Source organism: Nilaparvata lugens, chromosome 3, assembly GCF_014356525.2.
Source record: "Nilaparvata lugens isolate BPH chromosome 3, ASM1435652v1, whole genome shotgun sequence".
NCBI classification, from domain to species: domain Eukaryota; kingdom Metazoa; phylum Arthropoda; class Insecta; order Hemiptera; family Delphacidae; genus Nilaparvata; species Nilaparvata lugens.
In genome coordinates, this window is record NC_052506.1 from 32822965 (window position 1) to 32847729 (window position 24765).

Consider the following 24765-nt stretch of genomic DNA (forward strand, 5'->3'; position numbering starts at 1 on the left):
TTATTTGAGCCACCCAGTACAATTAGATAGTCATTTTCATCAAAGTCTTTAGTTTGTTCCCTAGCTGACTCTACAACTGCATTAATTGATGCACTTGGCTTGAAAAAACATTGGACATCAAATTTATTTTTTAATCTTTTATCAAGGAGATCACTGCAATCACGTCCATGACTGGACGTCAGTAGCAGAACTCTCCCTTTCCTATCTTATTTCCCTCAGCTATATTTTTGGTTGCTGTCTTCAAAACCTCACTGTACGTTTTATTTCGACCATTTTTAGAGCATTTCCCATCATTTAGGTTAGATTCTATTTTTTTGCATTTGGACGGAGGTTCTATCATACATTTAGTATTATCAAATTTAGATTTTAGTTTCTTATTTCCTCCGACATTAGACTACATTGATTTTTTAGATTTAGTATTTCTTTTTTATGGTCTTCATCTTGTAATTTTATAATCAGTTCCAAAGATTTAATTTCTTCTACCATCCCTAACCTTTCTTCCTCAGACGTTTTTAAGTTACTTCTAATTGGTTTTTTAAATTAGTGTGGCTACTTTGTAGTTGAGCAACTTTTTCAGCTAAAGTAGTTTGAAGAACTGGGGTTTTTGGTTTTGGCGTTTTTGAATTTTGGTTTTGGGAACGCGTAAGTACTCTCGCTATGTTTACATTTCTATTATTAACCTTCGGTGTTTTACTTGAGCTCATCTTCCTATCTAAGAAATTATATTACTTGCAATAATAATAATAATTGATTTATAAATGATAGGATTTTAATTTGGTTATAATTTTAGTCAAGTAAACTATCTATGTTTATTTTTAAATCTCGAAAACCTAACCTCAAACTAACCTCTAAACGGTGTTTGGCTTTTTAAAATAGAATTAAGAATTAAAATCTAAAACAAAATGATAAAAAGTGATCAAGAAACAATTAATAATGAAATAAACACAAAATTTGTACTTATCCGTGACTATTTATAACACAAAATCTTCCAAAACCCAGGAGCGAAATTATGTAGTACTTTCATTCACAACCTCTCAAGGTCAACCCTTTGTACATTCCAAAATTGAATATGGAATCACATGTTGGGGAAGCTCCTATTAGAATCTTTCCTGTTAGGTTCCTATATGTATTTAAGGTTTTGTCATTGTTTTTTAATATAAGTGGAAATAGAGGCGTGACAATTGATTACTGTCAGCCTGTTACCGCATTTCGACAGACCAGGTAGACTGCAGCTTCCCAAGTCAGATGTCCTAAACCCAATTGCACTCTTTTTCGTAAAACGTTCATTTTCCTGGCACCTAGACTTTATAATGCTTTGCCGCTTCAGGTCAAGAATGCCATTGCTGCATGTAATTGTGAAAATAAGATTAAGAGATTAATTAAAATTTGGCTTTTGTCGCTCACTCCCGAAGATCTAGAGTTTTTGTTCCTAATAACTGTTTGATCCGTCTATTTTTCTTTCCATTCTCTTATCTTGCTTTCTTTTTTTCTCCTCTTAATTTTTTTGTATTTCCCCTGCTTTTCTTAAAGTTTTTTTGGTCAACATAAATCAATAAATTAATATTTTCATACTATTTGAATCTCTATTTTGTTTTTTTTATTATTTTTTTGCTTTCTATAATTTGCATCATCTCTTTAATAATTAAATACTAATTTCCTATTTTGATTACAGCCCGAAAATGTTTTCATTTTTTCATCTCTCTTTTTTCTTGCATGTATTTTTTTCTTTTTTCAGTCCATTCTATTGCTTTAGTAAAATATTGTGACTCCCTCCAGCGGTCCGTAAGTTGCATCTTACGTGCTGGATTGTATTTTTTCAATAAGTAATATTAAATTTGGTTTGTGATTCGTTACTAGGCATTTCTGTATTTTATTATAATTTTTTTTTGTTTTTGATATGCATGTATTTTACATTTTCTTGTATTAAGCTTATTGAGAATAAAACTTCATTCATTCATTAAATTTTATAGGCTAAATAACATTTACAAAGTAATTCTAATTCGGCATGTTTAATGTTCATAACATTAAAACAAAACAAAATATTTTCACCAGAGCACTGTATGCTGCCAATAAGAAAATCAGTTGAAGAACTGTTACACCTTTCGTGGGACACCCTGCATATTGAGAGAATTTAAAAAAGCTAATCTTAGCGAACCTGGTCATTTTAATAGGCTAATTTCCACACTGACTTACCATAGCTTTGAATATGTGTAATTTAATCAAAAGGATTCAGTTAATATTAATTTTCTATAGTTACTATTTTCTCCATTATTTCATTTGTATATTGTATTATTACAAAAATTGTATGATGATGTTGAATTTTTCCGATAAATAAATTATTATTTCATTATTATAAAAAAACAAACGTCTCACCCATTTTTCTATTTACCTTGACAGTAGATTTTCAAGTTGGAACTCATGATTTCAGTTAGGTGTGGAGTTAATTTGTATTATCAATAAAAAATTTAATGCGATAAAACCGAGAACAAAGGACATCTTCTTGAATGAATAATATTTTTATTATTTCAAAATATAACATCAGGAGGACTTGATAAAAATCATGTTTATACGAGTGATTTAAAAACCTCTCGCAATTTAGAATGAAGGAGGGAGTTAATAAACATATATAAGATGCGAATATACTTGTCAGAAAGTTCAAAAATGGATTTAAAAAGATTTTACAATCATTACAGATAGTTTTCAAGTATAGTATCAATCAATTGTGCTATGGGCTGCTCACGTTGAGTCTGGTTAATACAAAAATAGAAATCTATTGATTAATAAACAGATGAATAAAAAAGAATGATTGAATGATGGAAAAAGATAGATCTAAGAAATAAATAGCTAACGCTAGATGTTGGTTAGTAAATCATTGTTAAGTGAATTAATAAATAGACAAATGAATAAATGGGTTAATATTCTATTGTAATGGTAGGCATACCAATATCTTCACTAGCCGCCCGCACCAGCCGTCGTGCTATGAACAAGGGGTCCTCGCCTCCCTGCATCATCCTCGTCAGCCAGTACAGAGTGGCATTATCGTCCGACGCACGAATCGACTTGTGCAGCGCCGATATCGTATTGTAATGCTGGTCGCCTTTCCGATCATACAGCAGATGCGATCTCTGCAATCAATTGAAGCTACTTTCAGTAAATACTCAAGTACTGAATCAATCAATTCCAATAATCTTTCTTCTAATGTAGATTGAAGTTTGAATTGAACTCACAAATCACAACAATGTACAAGTTTGGGCAGGGAAGAATGGATGATTTGAGATAACTGTCACGGACTTATTTTTGCAACAATGAGTAGCTAGATATTTTTAAATTTTAAGTAAAAACACGTAAGTTTTAAGTAAAAACACGAAATATTTTGTAAAATTGGTTGACATAGAAATTATTTTTATGAGTAGTTGTGAAGGTTTTATTGTGATAGTTATCTATACTGAATAAAAATACCAGATATTGTGCAACCACAGATTTATTAAGAATCGAGATACCGGTTTCGGTTATTACACCATTATAAATCTCTTACTCACTCCCTCATTGGCGCTACAGCTCATTCAGAGCCTTGACCTCCTTCAAAAAGCCTCTAAATTCGTCTCTATCGGCAGCCTTACGTCTCCATCCCCTGACACTCAGCTTCCTAATGTCGTCCTTCACATCCTCCAGTCAACGCTTTCGCGGACGTCCTCCCAGCCTTCTCCCTCCAAGGTTGTTTCTGAAGACCTTTTTCACAAATCACTCATCCTGTCAACGTGTTCCAGCCAACAATAGAGATTATAAATCTCTAGTAGACTTTTAAAAGATAACGAAACCAGTATTTCGATTTTTAATAAATCTAGTTGGACAATATCTGTTTTTTATCCAGGATATAAATTATATTGAATGGCGACCTTTCTCATCTATACACTGTTATAAAAGCTATGAGAAGTTTACCCAATGCATCTGAAATATTCCACCTGGAACCACTAAAACTTCTTGAGCTATGGTTTTACCCAAGTGTACGTGAGTAGTTAATGTATACACGTGAAATGCCTCAGACGAGTAAAGACAACTTCTCATAACGTTTATAAAAGTATTAAGATGGAATAGCCGCTATTTAACATATATTAATTTTTATTTACAATCGATAGTAAGTATCATGAAATTGCCCTCTTTCTTTTTATCTGTAATGGCGAAACATCTGAGCTTTATCTGAGCTACATATTGCTAGGATAAGATTCAAGTGGGGTTAGAAATGAGCAAGTGACAGATATTCCAAATCATCTACACTTCCCTGCCCAATCCTGTATTACTCACAACTACACATTGTCACATTCATTTTTATTAAAAAACATTTCTGTTTGATTCAATAAGAATCCAGGCACAAGTAAAATATAAAAAAAATATTATTTTAAGAAGCATTTAAACATTTTATTAACTAAATAACCAATTGACAATCTGGAGCATTCATATGAGGTCAATGTTACTGTGATCATAGCCTAATATCGGGGCAGCGAGCTTCGCTCGTTATTTTTATTTATTGATAAACAGAACACAATATTCTCTAAAATGATCGTGTTTATACTTTACAGCTGGCTATACGTCAGCTTATGAATTTCGGGGATGCGATATTTTGATTTTCCACAGAATCACTCGCTCACTTTTTACTATCCACAGACAACGAAAGACTCAGCTGTTTCAGCCAAGGATGAATTTTAATGCAGTTCAGCGAGTTTTCCCAAGGATGAGACCTAGTGCACCTACTACGTTCCAAATTTCGTGAAAACCGTTGGAGCCGTTTTCGAGATCCGTTGAACATAAATAACCAGATATAAAAATATAAACAGATATACAAAAATTGCTCGCTTAATATGATAGGATTGTCCGGGAAGCAATCAATAATATCTAAATTTGTAAATTTCTTTGGATTGATGTATAGTAAATAATTGATAATGATACTTGATAATAACATAATGTCGCAACATGTCGTGAGTAAAAAATTAAAAAAAAAAAAAAATGGGTACTGTAGTTTATATTGAACATTCATTTCAATCTTTTCTGTAGAAGGTCGATCTCTTTGTAAATCAAATTGCAAACAGTAGAATGTAAAATATATAAAATCTTGAAGGTATATTGGATAAAAGTTATGGTAGATACAGTTTATAAGTTGATCTTAAATATAAGTCCAAAAGATTAAATTTCTAAGATGAAACCTATATGTGAAAGGTTTAATGTTTTGGACTGAGCATGTTGTTCCTTTCCCATTCATAATATTCATGATTTGTGTTTCGAAGTATAAATAAATAGAGGAAAAAAGTGGTTACCAGTCAGTCAACCTAACATTTTTTTGGTAATTTGTAATACGCACTCAATCAACAAATGCAGCTAGATGTTGATGTGATTACCTTGATGCCATTTTTTATGTCGTCCAGAGTGATTTTGTTATCCCTGTTGCCCTCATCCTTCTGGTACTGCAACGCTATGTGCAGGCTGTTCAAAGCTATTCTCGCGTCGCCATCAGAAATCTTCGCCAGCCATATCAGCAAGTCCTCCTCAATGGTGAACTTATGTTCACCATCTTCCACAACTGGTGGTGAACTTGAAATAGATTAGACTGAATACAGATCAATGTTGAGGAATAAGGGCAGTTTAAAATATTGCTTAAAACCATTTAAAAATGATCCCACAAAGGTAGGGAGTATGTGATTGGAAAATATCATGATCTAAGATCTATAGATTTAAAAAGATTAATGTATGTCGCCTATTATGAATGTGAACATTCAAAACAGTTTTCGTAAGTAAAATTGAAAATAAGAAAATTCCAAAGTATTTCACATAACTGACCGCCTAATGGGGAATAATTTAATCGAATTATCATTTGAATAAAAGTACTATACTATGGATAACTACCACAGAATCACCTTCACAACTGCTCAGAAAGCATTACTATTTCATTGATCAACAGTCCAAGAAGCATGAAAACTTCACTACTGGAAGAAATACAAAACTACTAAATGTTTATGAGGTATTTCTTGAAAAACTTTAGGCCGATTTTTAAAATAGGACCGAAAAACAAAAACACCGTGCACTGGGTAGTGGAGTGCACTGGTGAATTAAGAAAAGAATTTATTAACAAATCGCGGATTGGTATTGATTGGAGGGTGTGCCGAGTTGGAGACTATGTTGCCGTCTCTCGTTGCTTCAAGTGCCAAAAAATTGGACATATCAGTAAGCATTGCACTCAAGCACAAAACACCTGTGCTCACTGTTCCACTACAGGACATGATGTTAAAGAGTGCCCTAATAAAGACAAAAAGCCCTCATGTTTAAATTGCCGCAATGATAAAAAAGCTTTCGATCACAAAGTAGGTGACAGAGAGTGCCCTTCCTATCAAAAAGCGTTACAACAAATAATTGATAGAACTGATTATGGAATCTGAAAGAAAAATATTCAATATACTGAGGATAGATAAAAATAATAGTGATAGTAAAATCAAGCAATCAACCCAACACAAAATGATTACTTTAAATTCCATCCTTAACAAAATTGTTAGTTTCTACGTAACAACTAATACTGATAAAAGTAAGATAAGTCTGGTTTATAATTTTGGTGAGAGGGTTGATGTTATGATATCTTTTACAAAAATAGGAAATAGTATTAAAACATCCAAAGGACTCTCTCTGCTTAGAAATAAAAAATATTTCTCTCTTGAAGAATGGAATCGCCTGAATGTGTTACGAGATTCTAATTGTATAAGAGTTTTGTTTTCTGATAAAAACATTCCTATTTTCATATTAAATGATGGTGAAAATGGGGTACTTATTGATCTTTTGAATAGAATAAATGATTGGAGTAAATTCAATTACCCTTTGATTATAGGAATTGATTCTTTTAACAATCTTGGTGAAACTTATTTTGATATTCCTGCCACTGAACTCTTGAGTACTGTCATAGGAGCTAGAGATTTGAAGTTTATTTTTTATTATCGAGGTTATTGTGAAATTAATTTTCTTAATATACCTAAGCTATCTGATAGTCCGGGAGTTGAGTACCCTGTGGGATTCTTTGAAGGTAATAATAAACGTGAAGCATTCATAAACTCTATGATTGAATTACGGACCCTACTTCAAAACACTGATAACGAAAATGCTAAAATATATAAAAATATTCTTCTTAGGATCACGCATAGAAACATGTCAATATCAGGTGATGAACTAATAAGCGTCCTGAATAACAATATGAACATCTATGATAATAATTTGAAAAGATTCCTATTCAAAACAAACTCTAAATACCGAATGGGATATTGCTTGGAGCAGGGTGGAAGTTACGTAGAATTTCAAGAGGATACTTTAAAATTCTCTACTAAAGAACGATATGTTTTAGTCACACGTAATACTACACTTATGCTGAATAGCGAATTAATAAAAACTATAAATAGAATAACTCTTCATGAGTGTAAACTTCCTAAAATAAAGTGGTATGACGGTGTTCCCGGCTGTGGTAAATCTTACTTTATAGTCTCGCATCATGAGCCTGGCAAGGATCTAGTACTCACTCAAACACGGGCAGGTATTAAAGCAATCCGTGAAACTGTCATTGAAAGGTATGGTCGAAAACATTGTAATCGTCTTAAGCTTGATTACAGGACAGTTGGCTCATATATAATAAATCATAATCAGAATAAAACATACAATAGAGTTTTTATTGATGAAGCTCTACTTATGCATGCGGGTTACATCGGTTTTATTGCTAACTTGAGTAAGGCCTCAGAAATAATTGTAGTTGGTGACGCAAACCAAATACCCTACATTGAGAGAAGTAATTATGCCACAAGATGGCATAAAATTTCAGAATTCTGCGAACCTTTTACAAAACAAACGGTAACTCGTAGATGTCCTATCGATGTTTGTTTTGTCCTTTCCACTGTCTATGAAAATATTACGACGCTTAATGAAAGAGCTATCTCAATTCTGCCTACTTACAGAAATGGGGAATACCATCTGATACAACCCGACACTTTGATATTAACATTCACCCAAGAAGAAAAACTTATGGTGGGTGATACTATAAAGTGGAGAGAGGATGTTGCACTTCACACAATCCACGAAGCACAAGGGCTAACTCATAAAAATGTTATTCTAATCAGAATTAAGTACAAGGAGAATGAAATCTATAACAGCATGCCCCATGCGATTGTTGCCTTGTCTAGACACACTGAAACTTTCAGGTATTTAACAACCAGTCTGGTAGATGATGCTGTGGACAAACTAATTAAAAAACTTAAATTCATAGATAGTGAGGGGCTTGTTGAATGGAACAAGGAAAAGAGAAGTGGACCTGATGATATAAGTTATGAGTGACACTGAAGAGGTTCTTAATATTTTAGAAACAGAAAATGAAACAGATGTAATCGACGATTATTTGAACTATCACTTTCACGAGGACAGAAATAAAGATGCTGAGTGTTTCAATATTATGTCTATGAATATACGTAGTTTGAATGCTAATTTCGATCAGTTTATTTGCTGCCTCAATGAATTGAAAACTGATATTCACATTATAATATTAACTGAGACCTGGTTGACTGCAGATATGCCGTTCATTTTCAACATTCCTGGATATACGGCAATAAATAAGTACACTAAACAGAATAAATGTGATGGATTATGCATGTACATAAAAGATTGCATAGGATTCAATGAAGTTTCACTCGATATCTCTGATGCCAATGTAGTTAGTGCTGACTTAAGAATTGATGATTTTATTGTGAAGGTGATTGGGGTTATAGATCACCAAGTAATCAAAATATTGATAATTTTCTTAATAGTCTGAGTAATGAAATCAGTAAAATTCCTAATGGAATAAATGTATGTGTGGCGGGAGACATGAATATAAATACACATTCAACTAGTGTTCCTGTTCAAGATTATCTGCATATTTTCAATAGTAATGGCTATAAGTCTTACATAAATGGTGATACCCGAGTAACAACCACAACAAATTCTTGCATTGACCACATTTTTTATAAAAATTCAGGCAACCATTCTATGTTCACTAAAGGAGTTATATTTAGGACAACCATAACTGACCACTACGCGGTTGTACTGAACTTGGTGAAGGTCCCTATCAATAAGGATAATAGAAACGTATTGATAAACACATTAACTAGAACCAACTATCATGCACTATTGGAACGCATAAGGAATGAAGATTGGGGAGAAATCTATACCGTGAATGGAAGCATTGACACTATTATGGATAAATTTGTCGATCGTTTGACCAGTCTCATCAATCAATGCAAGAAGGTAAAAGTGATACCTAACAGACTTCGTCCCCTGAAGCCCTGGATATCTGAAGGCATCATAAGATCAATAATCACGCGGGACAAAATGCATTCTAGACTCAGAAGAGATCCTAATAACAATATCTTAAAGAATGAATATAAGGCTTATCGTAATGGTTTGAATAAGATCATAAATCATGCAAAGGAAGTCTACTATAAAGGGAAAATTGAAAATTGTAATAACAACAGCATGAAGTTGTGGAAGTGCATAAACGAGGTTATAGGTGAGGCCAGTATCAAGGAAAAGAGTACTGAACTTGATGCTCACTCCCTCAACAATTATTTCACAAATGTGGGTAAATTACAAGCTCAAACTATCAATATCCCTGATAATACTGGTGATCGATTTCCTGCAATACAGATCGATAATACGTTTTTTATGAGACCAACGTGCCCAGTTGAAGTTGAGGCAACTATTAAAAATCTAAAGAACAACTGCAGTCCTGGTATTGATGGTCTAGGTAATATTACGCTGAAGAAAATAGCCAATTTATATCTCAACCTCTCGCTTTCATTTTTAATAGATGCTTTGAGGAGGGATATTTTCCCGAGCACCTCAAATCAGCCAAAATAAAACCTCTATTCAAACAAGGTGACCCGACTAATCCCTGTAATTATAGACCGATTAGTCTTATCAGCAACCTTGCTAAAATAATGGAGAAACTAATAAAGTCAAGAGTTGTTTCTTTCTTGAATCTTAACAAAATAATCAACAAGAACCAATTCGGTTTCCAAAATAGTAAAAGTACATCTGACGCTCTAATAAAATTCATCAATACTTTATCTGATAAAATAAACTCCAATAAGAAAACTATTGCGGTCTTCCTGGATATACGCAAAGCTTTTGATACAATACCTCATAATACTTTGTTCAATAAACTAGAGTCCTATGGTTTCAGAGGAGTCTCGCTTAAATTGTTCAAAAGCTATCTGAGTAATAGAACCCAGTCCCTAACCATAAATGATCAATCTAGTGTAACTAACTTAACTTCTTATGGTCTTCCTCAAGGTACTGTACTTTCTCCCATCCTTTTCATACTCTATGTAAATGACTTTTTAAATTTAAGACTTCTAAACTCAACTGTGATATCCTTTGCAGATGATACTGCAGCTATTTTTCACGGAAATTCATGGAATGAAGTTCATACTATAGCTGAAAATAATATGCTTTTAATTAAGAAGTGGTTAGATAAGAATACCTTAAGTTTAAATATTGAAAAAACTAATTACATACTTTCTCTGCAAATAGAGTAGGGCAGCCTAACGAGAATCAAGATTTGAGACTCCATTCTCAGTGCAATTTAAACTTGGGTAATTGTGATTGTCCCACCATTAAAAAAGTCAATAATACTAAGTATTTGGGAATTATAATTGATGAAAACCTTAAATGGGATGTTCATATTAAATACATATGTAGAAAAATTAGATATTTATCCTTTAAATTTTACCAAGTTAACAGAATTCTTAATAAGAACCACCTGAAAATGATGTATCATGCTCTAGTCAAGTCAATTCTGCAGTATGGCATAGTTGTTTGGGGAGGCTGTTTCAACTGTCATATTGCTGAATTATTTGTAGCACAAAAACTGATAATTAAAACTATATTAAACAAACCCAGGCTCTATCCAACGGATATGGTTTTTAGTGATTTTGAGGTCATGACTATACGTCAATTATACATAAAAACCGTAATTGAGTACTTAATAAAATATAGATCCGATTTTCCTCTCACAATAAACTCTACTCTTAATTATTATAATCTAAGGGCCACTGCTAACAAATATGTAACCTATAACACTAATATTGAATGTATAAGGAGGCAATTAATTTACATAGGTACTAAAATAATAAACCTCATTCCGAATCACTTTCTCATGGACAATAAGATCAGCGGAAAAATTAAACTGGATATAAAAAACTGGACATACAGTAATTTCTTCTTCCATTAGATATATGACTCGAGATTTCTGCTCCAGCATTTTTTTTTCATTAGTTTTTTCATTTTTCAGTGGACTCGCTTACCTTTATTTTGAGTACCTATTCCTCTGTTTTCTTCCTTCCCCCCATTTCTCCCTTCCTTTTTTCCTCATTACTTCTCTTCTCTTCTTTGCCTGCCTATTACATGGGAAACCATAGTTGGCTAGGTATCTTCCTCTCTTTTTTTCTCTTCTCCAACACACCCAAACACTAAGCCCATGGTTTTTTATATTTGTAACATTTTATTGTGTTTTATTTGTTTCGTAAATCTTTGTAATTTTGTTTTGTCTTGTTTTGTGTGTTTTTAATAAATTGAATAAAATAATTTAATAATAAATAAATATATCTAGCCTATAATATATCTAACACATATACAGAGTGTCCCACCAAGGTTGTAACAGCCGTTGACAATAGATTCTACTCGACATTTCTGACAAAAACTGTTCAGTAAACTTTTTTCCTATCGACCTTAGTTTTCGAGATATATTGAATATTCGATATTTTCAGAATATGCCTACTTCCGGTCATTATATACTCAATAGCTCGAAAACTACTGGTCGAATTTCAATTTCAAGGGTATTGTTGGAAAGAGAAAAACATTTCAAACAAGAATAATTTAATTTCATTTGTTGTAAGATATTTTGTAGTTTTTTATTACGGCTTAAACTTGAAAAATGCTATTTTTCAAATTCAAAGTTAAATTTCAAACCGTTTTTTCTCGGGTTTTTTCAGGTAATTATAGTGGTTTCAATATTTCAAAAAATTCTCCATTTCATAAGCTTTCGAATGAGTATAAATTCGAAAAGGTAAGTTCCATAATAAAGTGTTCAAAACTGCTAATATCTGGAATGAACACCTTCAAAATGAGGAAATTCACGAACAGCATGTATCATGAGTCTTTATTTAAAAAATAAGCTTCAATCACAATCGCTTGATTTTCACTTGACCACGACATACTGGCTACTGAAATGGCTAGAATAGACCTGTCGAATAATAGTTCAAAGAATATTGTAGAACAATAACTTTCGACCATTTCATGATACCCCACTTCAAGAGTTGAATGAACCTGATACTGTTTCAAGGATGCAGTTTTGCCGTTGGATATTAGCACAAGATTGTATTTCAAAAATTCTATGGACAGATCACAGATAAAAGTACGTTCACAAGAACTGGTGCTGTAAATTTCCACAATAACTTTTCCACATGCATGGACTTTTCATTTTCCCTGCAAGAATAAATTGTAACAATATTTATTGTTACAATTGTGAGTGATGAGAATTATGCGAATTAGCCTGAGAAGTTAGCCTGTTGTGAAAATGGATTTTGCTGTTTTGCTTTTCTGCGTTGTGTTGTGTTGACTCTGTAAGTGTGTGCGTAGAAGCTATGATCCTAAGAATAACATCAATTTTCCTGGAGTAACAGCTTAGTTCATGACCCTTGCTTTTCTGTGTTGTGTAGTGTCGACTTTGTAAGTGTGTGCATAGAAGTTCAGTCGAGCTTAGGACCTTATAAGGCAAGGAATTTATAGCTGTCAAGGAAAAATAGCTGTCACTTGGTGGGAGAATGCTTCTCAAATTGTAGTTGTAACGTTCCTTTCTATTGGTGGAAATTTTTCTAGAAAATAGTAACTCCCAATCACAGTTAACGTTGGTTAACGTCTATCTAGTATGGACGATCACACAGCAGTCCACCTCAAGAAGAGAAAAGCGAAGTGGACTCACTCAGCGTCTGTCGACTGTCATAAGCAGTACTAAATGTAGTCTGTTCTGAACTTTGTATTAATCATGGCTTCCATGCCAGCTTTAGGCCTTTTTTAGTATTTGGCTCTGGAACCTTTTGTTCCAGCAGCATTTTTAGTCTTTTTGCCTCTGTAGTCGCTTTAATTAAGAAGAGAGAGAGAGAGTATCAAATTGTCACCTCACAATGGAGATTTTTCTCCTATAACCGCTACTAAAGGTACGTCATAGATTTATAATATTATTAAGGAAAATATCTTCAAAGAAAGCTTCCATCAAAGTATTTATTGTAATGTAAGAAAATTAACGATATATGTTTTGTAGAAATTTAGAATACCTATTAGTAGGAATTAAGATATTTGTTTGATTTAAACTATTTTGAAGAGGAAGCTATTAACCTAAATTTCAATTACTGTTGGTTAAATCCAAACCAACGGATGTTTACAGTATATTATTATGAGCTCTATCAGTATTTTTGGTTATAGATTTTATTTGTCTTTTGATTCTTATGAAAAGCTTTCATGATTATTTAGAAAACACCTATCATGTAATTTATTCTTTTAAATTACACCATAAATGTGATTTATGTAAGAGAACTGACTAAACTAACAACAATACTCGAAATACCTTATTATGAAGTAATTCAATCAACTTGTGAATTATGTAGGCCTATTATGGAATACTATGTACTCATCGCTTTGTGTATAGGGCATAACCTGATTACTAATAAATTCTATTCTATTAAATCAAGATATTGAAGTAGGTAATGCCTATTTACGTTTTAAAGTAATAATCTTGATTCGAGTTTATATAACCTAAAATAGGTGATTTTATTATATAACTGATGTTAAGTTAATTTGTATTATCCTAGTTTATTTTTTTATTCTAACAGCGGTGTAAGTACGGGAACATCAGTATGGGATCAACGTACGAATCTATCATTTCATGTGTTCATGAACGTGTGTCTTTAAGCCGCTGAGACGCCTCTGAATCGATGGCCGTCCTAGAAGCTTGGGGTATGCTGTCTCCTGTCCATCTGGACGTGTAGAGCTCGATCACCAAGCCTAGATTCAATTTGAAGAAACAGCTATGAGGTAACAACTTTTTTCCAAATTAAACGAACGTCCCAGAACTCCGGATGTGACAAAATGGGTTTTAGTGACGACAGACTTTCAATCAATTAAAACGTGCGGAATTAGACTTTTGTTAAATCATAATTTTGAGATATTATTGGGGATAGATAGATTATTAATTTTTATTAATTTGGTTTGAGTAATAGATTTTCGGTTGTATCTTTACATTGAAAAGTGAGGCCATATTTTCTCTGTAAGGATCCAGCTGGGAATTTCAGTTTTCTTTAAATTTATAAATAATTATAATCTTCTAAACTACTAAAAGTTGAATGAGTATATGAATTTTTAAAGGTCCCTTATTGATTAAATTAATGTTTTAAAATAATTCTCATCTTAAAGTTGTAAAGGATCAAATGAAGTTTCAAGGACCCTAACCTTTCCTAAATTTGTTTTGATGACATATATTTTTGAATAGTTTTTTTTAAGGTAGTATACCATGATGTGATACTTGAGGAATGTTTGTCCTTGCAGCGTTCATGATATAAGATACTGAATAATTATTATTGGGGGGGATCATTAATATTTGATAATGTTTTGATAGTGTTTTAAAGTTTCCAAGTGTGTTCGAATTTAATGTTCTAAGAATTTTATGAATTTTATGTGGATCTTTTCTTAACATATGTATGGTTATTTATGATTAACTTTTGAGATATATTTATGATGATTTTTAATTCTTCTTTCTGAAATTAGAGTCCTTTAAGCTTCTTATGATTCAATCTAAAACTTTCCAATGTGGAGCATACGGAGTAGGTTATTACTGTATTATCTATTTCAGAGATAACCTTTAACTTTAGTCATTTTGTTTTCGATTTTCATAATGTAACTTCCTTTGTTTTATTAATTGTTGAATTTAACTGTAAGAGGTGACAATATAATTGATACCTTCTCTCTATTTCGTTGTCTCTCTTGTCATTTCTGGTTTCCCGTTCTCTAGCACTAGGTATGTTTATCAAGCATCCCTTTTATTAAGTTATATTGTGTGTGCTTCTAAATTCAAAATTCAAAATTAACTTTCTAAATTCATAGCACGGCACAAAATGGTGAAGTTTTTATGGACTTTCTGGCCAATGAGCTTCACGAATTGATGGAAGACGTGCCTCTCAATTTGAGGCAGAATATGTGGTTCCAGTTGGATGGCTGCCTCCCTCATTATGCTAGAAACGTCCGTGGGTGGCTTGATAACAATTATGCTGGGCGGTGGATTGGCCAAGGTGGACCCGTAAGTTTGCCACCACGCTCACCTGATCTCACTCCAATATACTTCTACTTTTGGGGGGTTGTGAATAGTATACAGAGAACCTGTGAAGAACAGGGAGGAACTGATTCTCAGAATTCGATTCACGTTTAAAGTAATGAAGAGACGGCCCAACGAAGAGAGACGGGCAACTCGAAGCTTGATGAACGGCAGCAGAAGTTGCACAAAGAGAAATGGAGGCTATTTTGTATTCCTGTAACCAATGAGCATCACATGTAGTTTGATTATCATCAGAATGATTGACATCAGTTTTTTTAATTCTGTCATTCATCTTGTTTGGCCAGAGCATTCGAACTGTAGCGCCAAAATGCCAGACTGGTTCTGGGAATAGCAGGCTTGTGTTTGCGCACGCGCAAACCGTCCTGCTTGCTTGGCATTCTGGATGTTTTTGTGTGAGTCGTCCTAGTTCAGTTTGTCTTGTCTCGTCCCCATTGTTGTGAAGACCGAGTTTGTATTTTTGTCATGTAATTTTCGATCGGAAATTTCTTGTAGATAATTGTTTGAGTGTAGTGTGTGTGAGTTATGAGTATAACAGCGTAAATAGTGTTAAATTGAATTAATTTGAATCGGATTTGAATTTATAAAGAATCCAGTTTGAGCTTTGTTCAAAACACAGTACATAGCCTGCAAGTTGAACACAGAATCAACGAAAAGACAGCCCGGAAGCCAGACCTGTCTTATTCCCAGATTTTCATCCCACCCTGAACCTGACCAAAACACCTAATAAAGGCTTCGAAGGGCAAGTAGACAAAATTGGATTAAATCTGGTGAGTTTTTGCTCTTTTTTATTGTTCATTAATGCAGAGTTTGACTGTACAAATAACCTGGCTCAAATTGAAGATTAAATTTTGCCCCTTGTTTGTATTTGATTATATAAATAGTAAATTACAGTCCTCTAGTAGCTCTAGCCTGAGCTTTGTTCAGAACATTTCTGGTCCTCCAGGCCGGATGAATTTAAATTTGTAATTTATTGATTAATTCACACACATTGGATTTAAGCAGTTTCGTATTTGTCCAATGTTGGCATGTTGAGAATGGTCTGATCTATGCTCAACTTGAGTTTGTTGTAGCCTTGTTCTAGAGCAAGGTTTCTTGTCAATTTGTATTTGTCTGAAATTAAATTTATTTCAGTTAAAATTGTAATTTTCCTGAAACTAGGCTCATTGTGCTCTTTTTCGGGAATTTGTTTGTTTGTTGGATTTTTGTATTGTCCATTTTGTTATACATGTTAGTGAAGGTTAATCACCAGCATGAATTTGTTTGTTCAATTCAACAAGTTATCGTTTGTTTGTGAGTTGTTGGAAGAACATTATCTAATCATATAGTTTTGTCTTCAGCAGTAACTTATCTTGTGAATTGATAATCAAAGTTTAACTTTGATAACTTACTAGGTGTGATTCTTCCTTCCATTTAGTTTTGAACTCATTCTTGTTTTATTGTCTGTTGTTTTGTATTGTCGGGGCTGAATTGTTTTGTGTATGAGTTCAAGATGGAGGAAAAATTACAGAAACAAATCAGGGTGCATCGTGCTAAACTGGAAAAATTGTATGCCAGATTGCAAAGAATTTATGAACTGTCTAAAAATGTCTCTGATCCAAAGGTTGCTGAGCAATTTTTAATCTTGTATCCTCGGGTGTCTCAGACCATTTCAGATTATGAAAAGACAGAATTAGTGGTTAATGAGTTGGAACTTGAGTTGAATAAAGACCATGTTGTAGCATTCAACGACTCACATCTAGATCTGTTTCAGTATATTGAAGTAGCAGCTAACACTCTCAAACAGAGAGAGGTGACTGATGCTATTGCTCAATCTTCGGCAGCTTCAGCAGCTAGTGCACAGCCGGTCGTGTCCGAGTTGGTACTGCCCAAAATCGACCTTCCGAAATTTGATGGGAACCAGACTCAATGGTCAGTGTTTTATGAACTATTTAAGGCATTGGTACATGACAACAAGAGTTTGAATGATCAGCAGAAGGTCCAATATCTTGTAAGTAGACTTACTGGACAAGCAGCAAATATTTGTCATCATTTGCTACCATTGGCTAATAATTATCAAATAATTTGGCAGGCATTATTGACCCGCTATAACGATCCACGGGCGCAAGTCGATGCCTATTTCAAACAAATTTTTGAATTTCGTCCAATAAAATCAGAATCAAAGGCAGGTTGTATTGCGATTTTGGATGGGTTTTGCAGTTCAATCAATGCAGTGAAGAGATTGCGACTCACTGATTTGTCAGACTCGATATTCCTCTATCATGGCTTGAGATTGCTGGATCCAAGTTCTCGTAGAAATTTTGAATCGGCCGTCCGTGACAAGGCTATGCCAACTTATACCGATTATGTCAAATTCATTGAAAAGCAAATTAAGACTCTTCCTTCTGATGAGAAACAGACTGAATCGTTTAATATGAGGCACAAAAAGGATAATAAATCAAAGGTGTTTGTGGTTCAATCTAATGATTCATCTAACGATGCATCTAGTAAAAATCCCAATTGTCTGAAGTGCTCAAAACCGGGTCATCGGTTAGTAGATTGTGCAAGTTTCTTGAAAATGACTCCTTGGGATCGTTATTGTTTGATTAAAGGAAAGTTTTGTTGTTTTCGTTGTCTTGATGTGGATCATTTGAGTAGAGATTGTCGTAGTAAAACTCAGTGTGCTCAATGTCGAGAATCTCATCATTCGTTATTGCACTTTTCCAGATCAAGTTCCAATGAAGGTGTTGCGTCCTCGTCGAACTCCAAGGCAGGTGGCACATCACCTATTAGTTGTTGTTCTACATCCAACGATGTAGAAAATTCGACCGTTGTGTTGTCGACCGTCACTGCACATATTCGAGATTGTAATGATCAGCTTTGTGATGTTCGTTTCTTGGTTGACACCGGGAGTCAGTGTCATTTTGTTACAGCCAAATTGTGTCGGCGTTTGAGACTACCATTCCAGCCCATGAAAACCGTTGTTCGTGGATTCGGTGGTGGTACTAGTGAAGTTCGAGGTCGTACTTGTGTGTCGATTCAGTCGAAGTTGGATCCTACCGTCAAGTTTTCGATGGATGCCACAGTGGTAGATAAAATCATCGACAAGTTGCCTTCTTGTGAAATCGACAGATCCAAACTTCATCATCTTGAAAATCTCACACTGGCTGACGACAAATTCTACCTTCCTAGTAGAATAGATGGCATCATTGGTGCGGAGTTAGTTCCTCACTTGCTACGTGGGAGTCCTAGTATAGGTGAATCGCACGAATTGATGACTGTTAATAGTGTCTTTGGTCACATTCTGATGGGGAGAGCGCCGATTCTCACTTCAACAAAAAATGTGTCGAATTGTTTTACAGCCATCTGTAGTCCATTCGTTAGTAGTCCATCGTTGGATAGTTTTGTGGAACGTTTTTGGGAGTTGGAATCGTGCCCTGCACCAAGCTGTCAACTGAAACCGGAAGAGTTGGAGTGTGAGGTAAATTTTCGGAAGTCTGTACATCGTGTGAATTCTGGTCGTTTTGTTGTTGTCATTTGCGGAGCCGCCCAGCAGCTTGGGAGATTCGTATGCTGTCGCCGAACGCAGACTGCTGACTTTGGAGAGACGACTAGAGCTTGACAGCAATACTCGTATTTCATATCATGAAATATTGATCGATTACCTACGTCAGGGTCACATGTCGTTTGTAGCAGATCAGACAGACCGAGGTGGTTACTACATACCGCATCACGCCATCGTGAAAGCAAGCAGCACTACCACGCCCATCCGAATTGTATTTGATGCTGGTTCCAGAACATCATCGGCTTTGTCATTGAACCAGGTTCTTCATGCTGGTCCCAAATTGCAGACTGACATTTTTGTTTTGTTAGTTAATTTTCGTTTGTTCCCAATTGCACTAACTGCCGACATTAAACAAATGTATCGACAGATATTAGTGGAGGATTCCTGCCATCGTTATCAGCGTGTATTGTGGAGATTTTCGCCGGAGGATCCAATCGAAATTTATCAGCTCAATTGTGTTGTTTTTGGTGTTTCAAGCTCTCCATATTTGGCGCTTCGCACCGTCCACCAGCTTGTAGAGGAGGATGGAAATCGTTTTCCAGCAGCCAAGGCGAGAATACCAAGAGACATGTTCATGGACGACTTAGTCACATCTGTCGCCACAGAGTCAGAGGCCGCGGAGCTGTATCGTCAGTCCAAGCAGCTGTTTGAGGGAGGAGGTTTCTCGCTCACAAAGTGGACTTCAAATTCACCATCAATGTTGGAGAAATTCTCGGAGGAAGAGAAATCGTTTTCGTACAAGGATTTCGAAGCAGACAACTCCTTGGCTATCTTGGGATTGAATTGGCAACCTAGTACTGATCTGTTTCAGTTTTCAGTCAAGAGTGGTGAGGTCGTCGCTACTAAGCGTTCTATTCTGTCAGTGATGGCTCGTATCTATGATCCACTTGGTCTCTTGTCACCGTTTACATTATTTCTAAAATGTCTTGTCCAGAAACTGTGGAAATTAGGAGTGGATTGGGACGAGAAGCCGCCTGAGTCTATATGCACTCTTTGGGAGAATTGTCAAAAAGAGTTGCCTCTATTATTGAAATTTGCTGTTCCACGTCACGTTGGTTTGTTTCAGGATTCTCACATCAGTTTGATTGGTTTTTGTGATGCATCATTGTCTGGTTATGGTGCAGTTATCTATGTGAAGTCGCAGAAGGAGAGCGAGGAGCCAAGAGTTGTATTATTGTGTTCAAAGTCCAAGGTAGCACCATCTAAAGTTGTTTCAATACCTCGTTTGGAGTTGTGTGCGGCACTCTTGTTGGCAGAACTCATGAATTCAGTAGTCACTATTATTAGTGAACGTTGTCATGTGTCTCGTATTGTCGCACTCTCTGATTCGACAGTCACCTTGTGTTGGATTAATGCTCCATCCGCGAAATGGCAAACTTTTGTTGGTAATCGCGTCGCAAAAATACAGGATTCTTGTATACAGGAGTGGATGCATGTTGCCGGAATTGAAAATCCCGCTGACTGTTTGTCTAGAGGTTTATCACCAGTTGAGCTTGTGAACTTTCCGTTGTGGCTCTCAGGTCCATCATGGATAGCAGAGGACGAATGCGATTGGCCCGTCCGAACTCAAATGGAAGAGATCGTGGATCCACCGGAGGCGAAAAAACCGTCAGTGTTGACAGTCACAAAATCTCCTGATTGTAACAGCAATGCAGTATATTCATTGATTGGTCGTTGTTCGGATTATGGTCGTCTTTTGAGAATTGTAATTCTTGTTCTCAAATTCTTACGAATCTTACCCCAATCAGAAGAATCAGATTTCGATGTTGCTGAGAGGTATCTATGTAAAGTGGTACAGAAGATACATTTTTCATCTGAATTTGTGCAATTGGAGAAGGGAGAAGATTGTTCTATGCGCCTACGTCGCCTGTCTCCATTCATTGATAAAGGTGTGATTCGCGTCGGCGGTCGTTTGTCTCATGCTGGACTGGAATTTGAGACTTGTCATCAATGATCTTACCAAAATCCGACGCTTTCGTATCGATGTTGATTGATTATCATCACAAGAAGAACTGTCATGCTGGACCTTCGTTATTGTTGTCCTTGATCAGACAGAAATTCTGGATACTGTCTGCTCGCTCTATTATTCGTATTTGTGTTTTCAAGTGTAATCGTTGTTTCCGTGTTCGACCTAGTAATAATGCAATTATCCCAAAAATGGGTGACCTGCCTGCTTGTCGAGTGTCAAAATGCAAACCATTTGAAAATTGTGGTGTGGATTACGCTGGTCCTCTGCGTATTACTATGACAAGACGTCGTAATCCTTGTGTTTTGAAAGCCTACATTTGTCTGTTTGTGTGTATGGCAACAAAGGCGGTACATATTGAGTTGGTATCGGATCTATCAACGCCCATGTTTTTAGCTGCGTTTCGTCGTTTTTTGTCATGTCGTGGACCCTGTATGGTGATGTATTCCGATTGTGGTACTAATTTTGTAGGTGCCAAGGAACAGTTGCGAAAGATATCTCAACTTTTGAACTCGTCCGAGTTTCAAACCACATTGACTAGTCAACTCGCCGAACACAAAATTGATTGAAATTCATTCCCCTGGTTCACCGCATTTTGGAGGTCTGTGGGAGGCAAATGTCAAATCTGTAAAGTTGCATCTGTTCCGAGTAATTGGCAATCAACTTCTCACCTATGAGGAACTGAACACTGTATTGGTGCAGATTGAAGGTGTCCTGAATTCCCGCCCACTGTGTGTACTGAGTGAAGATCCGTGTGAACCGCTGGCTTTAACCCCAGCGCACTTTTTGACTCTAACACCGTTGAATTGTTTCCCATGCGGACGTGGACAGTGTCCCTGTGAATCATCTCACCAGGTATGAATTGATTGGTCAACTTATTCAATCGTTCTGGAACCGATGGAGAAGAGAGTACCTGCACGAACTTCAAAGTCGTAAAAAATGGTTGAAATCACCCACTTCTATTGGTGTGGGAACAGTTGTGGTAGTAGACCAACCAACACACCTCAATTGCAGTGGCCACTGGGTGTCATTGAGCAAGTGTTTCCGGGAAGTGACAGCGAGGTTCGAGTGGGGAGTGTTCGCCTAAAAACTGGTATTTATAAAAGACCAGTAACAAAATTGTATCCACTCCCAACTCAATAGTTATTGTGCTTGTTGCATTTTTTTTCTTTTGTGTTGTTTTTTGGTGTTGGTGTTTTGTTCTTTTTGTCATGTCTGGATTTTTCCCTTCCTTGGTTTTTTCAGTTTTGTAACTTGGCTGAAAAATAGTTTTTCAGAGGCGGGAGTATGGTTTGGCCAGAGCATTTGAACTGTAGCGCCAAAATGCCAGACTGGTTCTGGGAATAGCAGGCTTGTGTTTGCGCACGCGCAAACCGTCCTGCTTGCTTGGCATTCTGGATGTTTTTGTGTGAGTCGTCCTAGTTCAGTTTGTCTTGTCTCGTCCCCGTTGTTGTGAAGACCGAGTTTGTATTTTTGTCATGTAATTACGATCGGAAATTTCTTGTAGATAATTGTTTGAGTGTAGTGTGTGTGAGTTATGAGTATAACAGCGTAAATAGTGTTAAATTGAATTAATTTGAATCGGATTTGAATTTATAAAGAATCCAGTTTGAGCTTTGTTCAAAACACAGTACATAGCCTGCAAGTTGAACACAGAATCAACAAAAAGATAGCCCAGAAGCCAGACCTGTCTTATTCCCAGATTTTCATCCCACCCTGAACCTGACCAAAACACCTAATAAAGGCTTCGAAGGGCAAGTAGACAAAATGGATTAAATCTGGTGAGTTTTTGCTCTTTTTATTGTTCATTAATGCAGAGTTTGACTGTACAAATAACCTGGCTCAAATTGAAGATTAAATTTTGCCCCTTGTTTGTATTTGATTATATAAATAGTAAATTACAGTCCTCTAGTAGCTCTAGCCTGAGCTTTGTTCAGAACACATCTACTTTGAATTATTATTCTATGAATAAATTTTGTTGGATCTTGTAAAAGTAAATGATTAATATTTTATATAGGATTTAGGCTATATGCTACAGAAAATATTGCAATAATCGGGTGATTCACCTTCAGGATCATCACTTGATGCATGCTGTTTGCGAATTTCCTCATTTTGAAGATGTTCATTCCAGATATTAGCAGTTTTGAACACTTTATCATGGAGCTTACCTTTCCGAATTTATACTTATTCGAAAGCTTATGAAATGGAGAAGTTTTTGAAATATTGAAACCACTATAATAACCCGGAAAAACCGATAAAAAACGGTTTGAAATTTAACTTTGAATTTGAAGAATAGCATTTTTTCAAGTTTGAGCCCTAATAAAAAACTACAAAATATCTTACAACAAATAAAATTACATTAATCTTGTTTGAAATGTTTTTCTCTTTCCAACAATACCCTTGAAATTGAAATTCGACCAGTAGTTTTTGAGTTATTATAAAGTTTTCACAAAAAACTTTGTGAGTAATCTACGTAATTCACTATGAATTGCTAAATTTGATCTTTAATTTGATATGTTATATGATTTAATTGTACGGAACACACTTTAGTTATTAACCCTCAAAAATCGTCAGGTTTTTATGCCGGGCCCTGTATAAATGAAGAAACATGTTGTACGCATCACGAGATCTATTTTAGGCTCCATTTTAGGCCCATTACTCTTCATATTATATATAAATGATATTCAATTCAATGTTCCTGTCACTGATAAAATTACTCTCTATGCCGATGATTGTACCTTGCTATGAGATCAGATCTCATAGACTTGGAGATTGAGGCAAATAACATGGCAAATGAGGTTGTGCAGTTTTTTAATGATTCAGACCTCACTATAAATTCAAACAAAAGTCATGTCATCAGCTTTGATTATAAGTATCGCCCTTTTCACCCCACCATAACACTTGGTGAAACGAACATTGAAAGTTGTACTGTTGTGAACATGTTAGGTTTGATTGATGGATTCGAAGCTTAATTGGGGGGATCATGTGAACAAGATATCAATTGAAATTGAGTAGGTCACTTTTTGCATTTAGAAATATTGTTAAACGGGTGCCTAAAGCAACAGCAAAAAGTTTCTACTATGCACTGATTGAATCCCACATTGCTTAAGGCATTGAATTATGGGGGGAGTACCTCGAAGCAAAACATTCAAAGAATTTTTGTTTTGCAAAAGTCCGCAATAAGATACCTGGAGGGGCTCAAATTTCCACAGACATGTCGGGAGTCTTTCAGTAGCCTAAGTATTTTAACTGTTCCATCATTGTACATTTTCAAATCAATATTACATGTGAAGGATAGGTTGAATTCATTCCAAATTAACTCAGATATTCATGGCTATAACACTAGAGGAAGGAATAACATTTCAGTTGAGAGACATAGGCTGAGTGTATTTGAGAAAACACCTACTTATAGGGGACAAAAGTTTTTTGCGAAACTTCTGGCTGATTTGAGAAGTATTGTTGAAGAAAAACAATTCAAAACAAAACTATATTCTTTTCTCACTGAGAAGGCTTTCTATGAGGTTGACGAATTCTTGTTAGAGTGAAAAAAAATATTATCTAAATTTTGCAAATTTAATGAATTGTTAAATGTTATTAGAGTTTTATTTTAAGATTGATATTTTATGTTATTATGTTATTTATCTGTGACGTTTTTCAACTGTATTACATTGTTTTTGTTATACTTTTGTTGAGAATAAAATATTATTATTATTATTATTATAGATCGAAGTCTTTCCCCCCCCCAAGGACGACAATCAATTTTTTCTTCAAAGAGAAAAGATCAACTTGAGTCCCTATAGAGGCAAGTAACTATTCTAGGTACTA

At 35.1% G+C, this 24765-nt stretch overlaps 1 protein-coding gene across 1 annotated transcript in view; it reads right to left on the reverse strand.

Moving 5' to 3' along the window:
• Positions 1-24765, reverse strand: part of LOC111048379 (ATPase WRNIP1) — a 70502-nt gene that overhangs the window by 30026 nt on the left and 15711 nt on the right. Inside the window, exons 5-6 of the mRNA XM_022334252.2 lie at positions 5391-5583; positions 2942-3125 (exon numbers count right to left, since the gene is read on the reverse strand). Of these exons, the coding sequence (XP_022189944.1) occupies positions 2942-3125; positions 5391-5583 (377 nt within the window). The remainder of the gene's footprint in view (positions 1-2941; positions 3126-5390; positions 5584-24765) is intronic.